We start from the raw sequence: 12,648 nt of genomic DNA, 5'->3' as shown, positions 1-12,648 counted from the left end.
CCTTTATAAATACAGTTAGCACTTCTAAAACCATGCCTAAGCTAAGCAAGTATTCTGAAGAAAGGAAGGGTTTTGGAAGAGATTACAAAAGTCTAGCAGATCGCAAAATAAAATGGATGTTATTTTGGGTGTAGTTCAGCTTAAGTTCTAGGCTACTTAAGATTGAAAGGATTAGTGTCATATGTAATGGATTGTCTCTCCTTCCCTGGTCACAGTCTGTATTACAAGCACCTAGAGACAGTCACACTCAGACCCTTCTAAATACTGCCAGCTGAAGGTTTCCCACTGCATCCCACTGCACAGCTGCTTTTAGATTTAGAGGGAGCACTCTTAACTGCTCTTACGGTTTAATAAACAATTTGTCTGGGGACAGCTGCAGAAATAAGTTGTGGATTCCTACCTTTCCAGAGAAATATTGCTTTAAGATAAACTTCTGGAACAGCCCCTTCTTGGGAATCCTTCAGAATGCCCAGAGGAGTGTAAATGCAGATTACTGTCCCTTTCTGCTCGATGGGAAGGGCTGTCCTTGTGGGGAGGCCCCACAGCCTTCTTGGCATGATGGCTCATTTTAAAAAGCTTTAACTTTTGCGGAGTCAGTCTTCCGAGTTGCCGGAGATATTTAAGACATTTTGAAAATACATAAATTACCTGGGTTCCCAGGGAAATTTCTTGTTGGATCAATGCAGCCTTTCATCTGTCCAGGTTTAACTGATGACTCTGCATGTTGTTTTGTTGACCTTTCAACAAAAGCATTACCACAGGCCCTGTGTACACTGATACCATAGTCCCTTTCAGAGAGGGGTGTGCTGCAGTATTCCTGGCTTATATTGTTCCGTCGTCCACCCCCAATAATTCTGCCACGGGCTAGGGATTTTATTGTGTCCCATAAGTGCCTGAACTTCTGGAGTAAGTATGATCCCTCCTGGTGCTTTGGAATGATAAGTATGATATGCCTATGAATTCCTCTATTTAAAGTTAAGCAATGCAGCTCTTCTGCTTTGTCTCACCTTTGTTACTTGCACTTTAAGCTAACACTGTCACTAAGTGTAAATGTGGTTGTAGGGCAGTTCATAGTCCATAGGAAATTGTTTACTGAACTGCTCAGTGCCAGGGCATAAGTGGATGATTTACAGATTGTGAGCCTGTTTTTTTTCTTCTTAGTATTTGGGGGCTTGGGATTTAAAACCAGATTAATTTTCAGTACAGTATGTAATTTGCTATCTTACTAATGCATGTCTATTGGACATTTTGGAGTTTAATTCTAAAATGTGATAAATTTTTAAACCATTTGCTAAAATTTTTAATTCCACCTTTCTGTTAGAAGCACATAAGCACCTGATAGGAGCCTGTATAAAGCAGTGAATTAGTGAATACCAGAAACTGAAAACTGATTTACACCATATGGGCAACTGGGGCTAAATATGTCAACACAGGTTGCTGTGTGATTGATGTGCTAGCATTAAAGCAGGATGGAGAGTCTGTCTGGTCTTGCACCAGGAGCTCATGCCGCCAGTGTCTCAAAGAATGCCACTCTTGAGCCAAATGCATGCCTCCAGAAGGTCGGCAGAAATAAATGTAAATAATTATTTTAAAATACACTTAGAACTTTATTCATGCTCAGAGTGCTTTTCACCTTTTGAACTTGCAGAACATTGGGCTGTGCTGAATGGGTGCTGCCTTAAAGGGAAGGTGTAGGCTTGTAGCTGATCACAGGACTCTGAAAGTTCATCTGGTGATAGGTGGTAAATTATTAATGGAAGTAAATGTTCAGAACTGAAATTCAGTTCGACTTTTTTATTACAGGTATTCTTATTAATTTACATTGATAATGCCTGAAGGCTCCAATCAAAAATAGGCCTTGCAGGGGAGGGGACACAGTATTTTCTGACAATTGTGTTATTAGGATTTAAATAATTAGTCTTGTAACTAGAATAACTAGATAAGCAGGGCAGAGGCAAGCCAATAAATGGATGAAAACAGTTCAACACTAGATTGTCTACATGTGCTAATATTTAATTGCTATAATAAAGTACCATGGCTGCCCTCCCTTCTCAGATCATGGGGGTGATCCTGGTAAGAATATGTTGGGAATGAGGGTGTAGAGAAGGTAAAGGCAAAACAGACACCCTAGTAGAACTTCATTTCCTCAGCTTGCTTGCCCTGAGTGGCCAAGGGTAAGATGCCCAAGGGAGTGCAGAAACCTTTTCAGTTTGAACCTTTTCTCTCAGAGAAATGCCCGTGTGCATTTCTGCACTGTTAAAATAAAATTTTTGTGCTGCTGCGTGCACCACACCCAGCTACTAGGGGTGATTTTCAACATGACTTCCACAAACTTAAAAGTCTGAAATGGATCCAAGTTTTTCATTAGATAGTGAGACTAGTAAAATGAAGAAGATACTTGGCTATGGAAACCACACACCTTCTTTAGGTCTACCTTTCTGATGGCTGGGGTTCATGTTAACCTGGGGCAGAGCCCAATGCAATTTTCCCTCCAGAGTAGTTCTTATTTACTGTCATTCTGGGTAAAAAGCCAGCTGTGTCACTGCTGCAGAGCACCTGTGCTGTAGGTATTTTACACTTGTAACACCTGCCTTGGAGCACTCAGACTTTACTAATGCGGACTTCTCATTTGTGTCTGTCTGTGGTACCCAGGCAATCTCCCGACTGTGTGAAGACAAATACAAAGACTTGTCAAAAGCTGCTATGAGACGATCTTTCAGTGCTGATAACTTAGTTGGTATCCGCCGTTCTAATGCCATCCTCTCCTGAGGAGAGAGCAAGGTGCAGCACCATGAACCAGCATCCATAGAACCGGAGGAATCCACCACTCCATGCACACAAGCCAGCGGTGATGGTGTCTTCCAGCAGGAGGAAGCAAGGAGAGTACATCAGCCAAGGGAGCCCAGAGCTTGAGGAACACACTTGGTGCAAAAGACAAGACCTTTGTCAAATCAACTCCCTCCTCCTAATGTATCCAGAGGTGCAAAAACAAACTTATCTCCTCTCCCCCACAGATGTTTGCTTACTATGTAGGCCTATAGCTGTGAACTCTTGAGGTTTTTAATAATAAGTAGTTTTAAATTTTAGAATTTAAACACTAACCACATGACTATAGTTACAATGTTCTTCCCTCCTCTCTCCTGTCATCCAGAGTCTCACTGCATTTGTATTTCAGGTCAGTGCAGTGTTAACAAAAACAACGTATGGGACTCTTAAAGTATAAAGCCACTCTGGAGCTGAAAACAGTAGTATAGACACGTGTTGATGGCTTTTCCCTGGTTTGGCTACTAAAAGCTGCTACTATTGGTGATGTGTTCATACCAAGAAGCTGCCCAGCAGGAAGGAATTCCATCTCTGCACCCACAACTTCACTCCAGTAAAGATTGTCAAAAGACTTTGAATGTTTTGACTGGGGGCAGAGATACGGTTTTATGTATTGTTAAAATGTACAGGGTCCATGCTGCATTTCTTGTGAATTATGGTGCTTCTCTCATTTTCTAATACTTATATTGCTCTGGAAGAGATGTAATCTGTGTATTTTTCTGAGGCATTGAATGAAAAAGTTGGTCTGGAAACATCATCACCATCCCAAACAGTGTAGCAATCCAGTGGTGAATGGCGTGTGTGCAGCACTGCTTCTCTGAGTTCTACTGCAGATCTCTTGTGCTATATACAGTGAGTTCCTAAAGTTGATATTGTGCATCCATCTGGCTCTCCTTGGGTTTCAGTTTCCTGGGAGGAAGTTATATTCATAATGAGACAATAATGAGTTTGAGAATCCTGGACTACCTATCAAGGTAGATGGAAAAATATTGTGTTCAACTGAGAATTATCAAAAAGCTTTCTATAAACCTTTTTTTTTTTTTTTTTTTTTTCCCAAAGTGAATTTTATCTTGTGCAACTGCTCTAGAGGCTTGGGGTTTGCTCTTTCTGAGACTTTGGAACAGAGCTTACTTTCAAGCTCTGAAACTGAACTGTAAACAGGATAAGTATTATTAGACTCTTCCTGTTACAAGTCTTCGTAGTATCTTCCCTTCTTGGATCCAAATAGGTTCTAGGCTGTGCGTCCTAGGAGCAGCTCTCCCTCCGAATGACACGGGTTTTGTGCACTTCCTCTTACAGCCAAGGCCCAGAAACTCACACTGAACAAGTCCATCTGCCTTTGGGAGTTGGGGCTGTGTGAGTGCCATCATCAGTGTGGCTGCACTCAGCTGTTCAGTGATGCATACAGCCTTTTGCAGTATGCAAATGTGCCAGCCCCTGGCTCCCAAACCCACCGAACTTGGCACTTCAGGTATTGATCACAATTCAATATTGAAAATAACACTACATCTTCAGGTGGTTTTCCTTTCTCATGTTTGTATTAAAAGAAAAGCTAATAAACTCTATTTTAATTAAAGTTAAAGGTGAAGGGTGTGTTCTGTACAGTTGTTGGATTCCCCTGCCCCTCAAGAAAGGAAAAAAAGAGAAACCCCAGCGGTGTGTGTTACGGCCTCTCCATTCCCCACACCAGCCTATCACCTTCATTTGGTCCCAGGGAGCTGGCAGTGTCTGGGAGCAGGCAGCAGAGTCCTGGGAGGGGTGCAGCCCTGCATGGCTGCCCACATCTTCCCACATGGTCTTTGGATTTAGAACTTGACTCGGGCTGCTCAAATAAACCATTCACTGACAGTTTCTTTGCACTTTAATGGCCTTTAAGTAGGGCCAGTCTCTCTGGAGGCCATTTGATGATTTTTAAGTCCTCCCTTGAGGAGCACTAAATTGGAAGCTACAAGTGACCAGCTCCTGGGTTGACTTGTGACCTAATTGCTAACGAGCTTTGCTTCCCTCAGCACCTCCAGGTGCCTTCAGCTGTGTGGGATTGGTCTGGTGCACTTTGCTGTGGGGCTGCTCCAAAAGCAGCCACTCACTGTGAGCTGCTCAGCAGAGACTGGGGGTACTCATTTCCCTTTTTTGCCAGATGAGATGGAGACTCTTCCTGCTAATCTGGATGGCAGGTGACTGACAACTCAAGCTGAGGGCTACTTCTGCAATACATCCTGCAAGGAGACAGCTGCTATGAACCTGATTTTGCTTTGAATATTACCTGGTTTTAGTTTTACTGTAGCCCAGAGCACATTAGCAATGGGATTTTGATCTGTTCAGCAGATACTAAGCAGGCCTGAACTACAACTCAGCTTCTTAAGAGGGAAAAAATAGCAATTCCATTTACCATTCTGGTACCCCTAAAAGATTCTGGAAAACACAGCTATTGTGTTTCTCAGCTAAACAATAAAAGGTAAGCCATACAGCTCCCTTTTGAAGTGCTGGGCAGTAATAGTGTTTCAGAAGGAATTGCATTTAGGTGGTTCTGCTGAACTGTGAAGGGGGAATACCCTCCAATTTGCACTAATCTAGATGCTGGAAACACTTTTCTCAAAGAGGCAAAAGAAAAATGCAGTCATGGTCAGAATACTGGAATTACAGAGACTGTTACCTACCTCTGCTCCCAGGGAAGAGCAACTGGCTATGTACCTTGGTTTTTTTAATCCAACAGCTGAGTAATATTTAATCTATGTTGAGGTGACTGCTGCCTGCTTTCAGTTCCAGGGTAGCACTCCCCATCTGGCAGTAAATGCTGTTTGCAGAGACAGTAGCTGTCTTACGGCCCGGCAGGAGTAATGTGAGCAGCAGCCAGACTAGCAGGAGCAGCATGTGTTCGCAGGCAGCAGGGGCAGGAAGCCATGGAGCTGTTTGTGGGCTACATGATGCCCCTGGGCTCCAGCAGCCCCTTCCCTTTGTGTACAGGGACTGTGTATTTTGTTTCCAAGGGAATTTTATGAGAACCACTTCAGTTTGGGTTTGGCAGTTAAGAGGACAGGCACTTGAGGGATGGAATAAATGTCAAGACCATTGCTCCTGGATAAGAGTATAGGTGTCAAGCATACCCTGAGCAAGCAGAAGAGGACAGAAGAGCCACTGAGGTGAGAGCTTGCACAGGAGGTTGGCAGGAACGCTCAGGGCAGGGTGAACTGCTCCGTTTAGAGCTCAGCACTGGGCAGGCTGCAGCCCCCATCCTGTCCTGGGATTTCCCACAGCACAGCAGTGCAGGACAATGACACAGAACTGGCATTCCATATTGTTACCTGGGAAAACTACACTTGCACCAAATAAGCTGTTTGCCAACATAAAGTGAATTACAGGGTGCTGCCAAAGTGACTGTAGAGCCCTTACTAACACCCACCTCCCAAAGGACTGGCAGAACAGCACTTAATGGCAGAACATGGGCCTGTTTGTCTTAGGATTAGGAAAGTCTCAGGCTGCCTTCACAGACAAGGCATGTTCTAGGTGAAATAACCACTTTGGCTTCTGATGTATGATATTAAAACCTATTTGAAGAACCACATGGTCCCCATGTCATCAGACATTGTCATTCCCCATGCCACCCAGTTTGAAATTGTGCTGCATTTACACCGTTCAGCCCCAGGGAAGCCGGTGACTGCCTCGAGGGTGGCTTGAGTTGACCAAGTGGAACCTGGAGAGCACAGGAGAGACACAGCAGCACAAGCACTGGGCTGGCCGTGCGGGATCATGTATGTGCTCACGGGGACAGAGTCCTGCAGCTGATTCACACAGCTGCCTGCAGGAAAAGCCCTTCCCTTGCTCGGAAACCGTGGCTTGAGGTAGGCGGTGCATGGCAGTGCTGCCAAACTCCTGTTTACTGAGGAGCTGGGGACACAACAGCTTCCTGGCAGGCAAGAATGACAACAAGGCTGCCGGCAAGGTGCTGGAGTTACTTCCGGGAGCAGGCAGTGAGTGTCCACAGCTCCTTGGGAAGAACCTGATGCTGAAATGGCCCATGTCCCCTCCACACCCCAAAACTGCTGCCCCTCAAGCGACAGGATCAGCCCAAATGGTGTGTTTTGCCTGTACTTGAGCATGGGGGGGCAGATCCCTGCAGAACCAGGTGAGTCAGGCTGTGGGACTGTCAGGTTCAGTACTGGGTGCTGGAATGCTGCTTCCAGGTAAGAGATCCTATCTAGTGGGACCTGGTGTGTGCCTACACACCTAACTAGATAGCAGAGTCCTGCACCATTAGTCACCACGGAGCCAGCCTTAACCCCTTACTGTCCCTCCTCAAGTGCTCCTCGCAACAGGAGAGGTCGCACAGCAGATGGCAACATGGCCACCCAAATGGGCCAGCGTGCCGCATCCCGCTTGGCTCGGAGCTGTCATCTGCTTGGCCTTAGGAGTATCAAAGGGCACCTCTTCAGGGCCTGATCTCGGTGCAGGGCGAGGGACACGTACTGTGCAAACTGCAGAACGCCAATAAAAGTTGATAGTTAACCCTCTTTTAGCAGCGAGGCGTGACCTTGGCCCATCAGGGGAATGCCCTGTCAGCGAGGTCATGGGCACAGCCAGCACAGCTGCCCCCAAGCACGGAACCCGGCTCAGGGCAGAGCCTGGCTGCACCACCCAGCCTGGGCACGCCGGCGCTGAGGGCACGGATGTGTGGCATCTTCCGTGCCAAGGGCAGCTCTGCGTGGGGTTCGTGCACATGGAACATGCTATTCCTGTGCCACACAGTGCAGTTGCCTCACCAGTTCCCCACGATCCCCTGGGATAAAGAGCCCTGCACGGCCCTACAGCACATACCTCCCCGTCCCCCTGACAGGTAAGTTTTTAAGGTAATAAATACTCTAACAAAAGCAGAAGTAAAGAAAACAACACACACTATTTTTTATCCTCATAAATAACTAATCTTGATACTTCTCTTTGAATAGAATTTCTTCAGCTTTTCACAAAATATAGTACAGATATTTAAGCAACATTGAACAGCATGGGTAACGGAAGAGGCAAAACCCAACATGTAAATTGGCTACAGCAGACAGGGCACACGGAAACGGCTCCTTCCCCCTCCTGCCACTTGTTGCTGAGAAGCCAGGCTCAAACACGAGTTGATTGTATTACCCTACCGTTAGATCAAAGCTGAAAACGCTCTTGCATTTTTCAGTAGGCGACAGTTTGTAGCTAATCTTGGATTTCTTTACACAGTCAGTTGCACTTTGGAAAAAACAAAAACAGCAAAATACCACCTTTGACATGGTTTTGTTCATTGTATTGCATGATGTGTGTTTAGTTGTATCTACAAAAGGCACTATAGAGAGAGAGGAGTCCAGGAAGGTGTGGACTGGAGCAGGTTGGAATCATTTAATGCCCTGGATCACAATACAAGACTACCCACAGCGTCTCTGCGCCTGACCCGCCTCACTGCTGAGAACACACCTGTCCCTAACCTGTATCAAAGGTCACTACGGCTTCTGTGTGTACAAATTAGGCTATAATACAACTATTTACAGTTTGTAACACAATATGGTGCAATTATGTCCATAATAAAGAACTCCAACATTCTGGAGGGGGTGAGCCCTATTGCAAGAGTTGCGGATGGGTGCGGCTGAACAGTCCCTGGTGAGCCCTCTGTCCTTGCACCTCTGTCTCCTCTATCCAGGACACCCCAGAGACACTCATGCAGTACCTTTATCTGGAGATGTGCCACTTGAGTGTTCCCTCACTTCCCAGGCTTTGGTTTTAAAATTAGGTGGAAACCTTTTGGAAGTGGTCCAAAGGTGTTGAGAACAACCTCAGATCCTTGCAGTCCTGCGGGAGCAAAGCCAGCAGTTGTTCTCCAGTGCTTGAGCAGCTGGGTCACAGTGCCACGCTTGAAGGAGAGCAAAAAGGACTCCAGTAATGGCTGGGTAGTTACATACATGATCACTGCTTAGGGCAGGGGAAATAAACCATTAAACCCAGGTGCTTTCACAAGTGGCCTGAAGCCAGAGGCAGCCAGCCTCATCCTGTGCCACTGCCCTGGCTGCATTTAGTGATTTTGACAACAGGCCCCCCCCCCATTATTCTACTTACTGAAACCCAGCTGTCACCACTGCTTAACGCCAGGCAATGGTTCTGTCAGTGCTCAGCTGCTGTCTGATCCAGGGAAGTGAAAAAGGCTTGGGAAGTTGGAGGAAAAGAAGTACAAGCGCTCTGCTAAGTTTTCCTAAATTAACTGCTCTCTTTCAAACCTGGTACCGCCTCTGTCAGAGGCACAGCTTTGAAAAAAGCAGCAACACGTACTGAAGTCGACTGACTGGAAAACCCAGCTGCTGCTCCGGAGAGACAGCCTGCCGCCTGGCTGGGACACCCCCGTGCAGTCACTACTCACTGCAGGGGTGCAGCCACCCTTTTAGGGTTGGCTATGCCACAGCTGGCGGCCAGGGCACCGGGCCTGCCTCCCTCGCCCCAGGTAACCCGCGCGGCACAAGGGAGACGCCAGGAACTCACCCCGTTGCAGAGGCGCGGGACAGCACCGGCCCCTTCCCAGGGCACCTCAGGAGAGCCCCGCTCTCGGTGCCGGAGCCAGCGGTGCCAGGGCTCCCCGCAAACCCCGCGCCGGGACGGCAGCCTCACCACCTTGCGCAGCCCCTCGGCTCGCCGGGGCGAGTGGCTCCATGGGCAGTGGAGCTGGTGCCACCCCGCTGAGCCCACCGGAGCCAGCTCCTGCCGGTCCTGAGCCCCTGACTGAAGGGAGCCGGATGTGCTTGCCCAGGGCAGAAGGGACCACAGGGGGGGTCACCTGGTCCCCGTCTGCGCTGCAGACAGCTGGGACCCTGTCCCTGCCTGTCCTGAGGGCCGGGTGGCAGATCCTCTCCACGACCCCTCTGTCCTGCACCGTCACCACCACCCGTGAAGCCCCGGCCCGCGCGGCTCCTTCCCTCCGGCTCATTGTGCTGCTGCCCGAGCGGGGCCAGCGGCTGCCTCACGCCAAGGGCCCCCAGCCTTCTCCTCCCCAGTATGGAGCTGTGCCTGGGGGCACTGAGGGCAGTCTCCTGCTCTGCCCAGGGCACCCAGAGAGGCAGCACCCCCTGCCAGCTTTCCCTGATCCCCTCCCACTCTCTGGGCTTTAGTGAGTGGCTCAGTGGCAGTGCCAGGCCCCACCTGGGGTTGGGGGCCACCACCTGCCCTGCCTGCTACAGCTCTGTCTTTCACCCCAGCAAGCACCAGCAAGACCTGCCCAGAGCCTTGTTGTGGGACACAAATCAGTGCTCGAGGGCTACTGCCACCTGATTGGCCCACAGGCAGAAGCATCCCAGGACTGCAACCAGGATGTGGGACCCCAAGTGGGGCATACATGGCAGTGCCAGGCTCCAGACCTCCCTGTCCCTCTGCCCCCACATAGCTGGCAGCACCTCCCCCTGCCCTGCCTGGGGCTGCAGCTGCTCCATGCCCATGGGCACACACACTCGGTCCCAGGCAGCACCACCATGGTGGGGCTGAGGATGCCAGGGGTGGCCCAGCTGTCACCCCCTCTTCTGTGGCCCAGGGTCTTTGCAACCCTCTCCTCCCTGTGGCTGGGGTCACCGAGGCTCCCTCCGGTCACACATGGGACAGTGGGACCTGCTTGTGGTAGGAGGCCATATTGGGCAGCACCGTCCTGCCCACCAGTGCTGGGCTGGCCTCACCGTACACAGAGGCGCCTGCAGGCTTCCTGCCCCGGCAGCAGCGGGTGGTGAAGCGCCTCCAGGACTCAAGTGTCTTGCCAGACCAGATCCAAACACCGGAGGTGATCCCCACCACAAGGCACATGAAGTACTTGAGCATGAAGACAGCATAGTCAGGCTTGGGGTGGTGAGGGTCCCCCGGGCAGGAGCAGTTCTGTGCCTGCTCCCAGGCCTCCCGGTTGTGCTGCTCGTAGATGTAGCAGGCAATGACAATGGTGGCAGGCACAGTGTAGAGCATGGTGAAGATGCCGATGCGGATCATCAGCTTCTCCAGTTTGTCAGTTTTGGTGCCGCCCTGCTTGATCACGCTGCGGATGCGAAAGAGCGAGACGAAGCCAGCCAGCAGGAAGAGGCTGCCGGTGAAGAGATAAACCACTAGTGGTGCCAGCACAAAGCCCCGCAGATTCTCCAGGCTCTGGTTGCCCACATAGCAAACCCCAGCCACCGGGTCACCGTCCACAGAGCTCAGTGCCAGTACCGCAATGGATTTGGCACTGGGGATGAGCCAGGCAGCCAGGTGGAAGTACTGCGAGTAGCTAGCAATGGCCTCATTGCCCCACTTCATGCCAGCTGCCAGGAACCAGGTGAGGGACAGGATGACCCACCAGATGGAGCTGGCCATGCCGAAGAAGTAGAGGAGAAGGAAAACCACGGTGCAGAGAGCAGGGCCTGTAGTTTCATAATGGATGTGGTGGTGCTCCAGGTTGCAAGCCACATTGGCATGACCTGCCACCAGCCGCACAATGTAACCCACGGAGACAAAGAGGTAGCAGGCAGAGAGGAAGATGATGGGGCGCTCAGGGTACTTGAAGCGCTCCATGTCAATGAGGAAGGTGGCCACGGTGGTTGAGGTGGAGAGGAAGCAGAGGATGGACCAGAGGCCAATCCAGAAGGTAGCAAAGGTCTTCTCATCCTGGGTGAAGTAGGGCTGGTAGCAGGGGATGGCGCAGTTGAGTACCTTCCCAGTCCTGATGCGGTTGTACAGCGGATGGGACTCCTTGGAGATGGGGATCAGGGGTGCTTTGCACTTGCAAGTCTGACCACAGTCCAGCCCTGAGAGGCGCTGCCCATCGAGTGGCATCAGGTTTTTGGCCATGTCCTTGGCAGGGCGTGTGGGCTTCCCAAAGAAAGGCGGCAGGGTGGTGGCTTCCGTGTGGTTGTATCCCATGCAAAGCACCTCGGTGTCCCCCAGCACCGGCAGGCTGTCGCAGCTCATCCTCTCGGGCCAGGCGAAGCCGTACTGCTGCATGATGGGCGAGCAGCCGGCCTTGGCCCGCTCGCAGACGGAGCGGCAGGGGGGCAGCGGCTTCGTGTAGTCGGACAGGCAGATAGGAGTGTACATGCTGCAGAGGAAGAAGCGCAGGTCCGGGGAGCACTGGATCTCCACCAGTGGCCAGAACTGGTGCACCTCCAGCCCGGCCTCGTCCTGCGTGTCGTGGTTGAACTGGTTGGGCATGTAGGTGAGGTTGTAGCCGATGCCCTTGCACATCGGCACCGTGATCTCCTGGCACACCAGCGCCTTGGAGGCGGCGCGCCCCGCCGCCGGCAGCCCCAGCAGCAGCGGCAGCCCCAGCAGCAGCGGCACCGGCAGCCCCCGGCCGCCCATCGCCGCCGCGCGTCCTACCGCCGCCGCATGTCCTGGGCACCTGCCGCCTCCGCGCCGGGAGCGAGGCCCCGCCGGGAGCGAGAGCCGGACCCAGACCGCCGCCGCCGCCGCCGCCACCTGCGCTCTGGGGCGGGCGGGCGCCCCCGCTCCGCGCCGCGCCCGCGCCCCGCCCCGCGCCCCGCCCCGGGACCGCCCCCGCCGCTGGCCCCGCCCCGCCGGGGCTCCCCGGGGCCGCCCCCACGCCGGGCACCGAGTGCCGCGGCGGCGAAACTGCCCCAGCCCCCGCCTGCTGGAGGCGGCCCGCCGGGTTCCCGTCCGCCGGCGCTCGGAGACCCCCGGCGGCCCGGGGGCAGGCGGCGAAGTGAGAAGATGACGGTGCTGCCACACCACTGACTGCTCCGCATCTGTGCATCTCCTTCCCCTCTTGCCCGCCGGGGCCCTCCCGAGACCCGGCACCCTCCGCCCCCTCAGCGACGCGACCGCCTGGCTCGGCTTCCCGGGCTCGGC

The 12,648-nt window shown here is 51.7% G+C and overlaps 2 protein-coding genes across 2 annotated transcripts in view; one reads left to right on the top strand and one right to left on the bottom strand.

Annotated features, from left to right (window-relative positions):
- Positions 1-4,399, top strand: part of CCNYL1 (cyclin Y like 1) — a 33,317-nt gene extending 28,918 nt beyond the window's left edge. The window contains exon 10 of the mRNA XM_082285209.1: positions 2,653-4,399. Coding sequence (XP_082141335.1) covers positions 2,653-2,769 — 117 coding nt within the window. The 3' untranslated portion in view covers positions 2,770-4,399. The remainder of the gene's footprint in view (positions 1-2,652) is intronic.
- Positions 4,400-10,410: 6,011 nt separating this feature from the next.
- FZD5 (frizzled class receptor 5) lies at positions 10,411-12,141 on the bottom strand (the record flags this gene model as incomplete). The annotated part of the gene is made up of 1 exon (XM_082284965.1): positions 10,411-12,141. One exon carries the CDS (start codon positions 12,139-12,141, stop codon positions 10,411-10,413), a length of 1,731 nt encoding a protein of 576 aa, XP_082141091.1.
- Positions 12,142-12,648: the final 507 nt, after the last annotated feature.

The sequence above is a fragment of the Coloeus monedula genome, assembly GCF_965178545.1.
Source record: "Coloeus monedula genome assembly, chromosome: 7".
Lineage (NCBI taxonomy): Eukaryota > Metazoa > Chordata > Aves > Passeriformes > Corvidae > Coloeus > Coloeus monedula.
The sequence above is the reverse complement of the archived record's forward strand: the minus strand, read 5'-3'. Positions and strand labels throughout refer to the sequence as shown.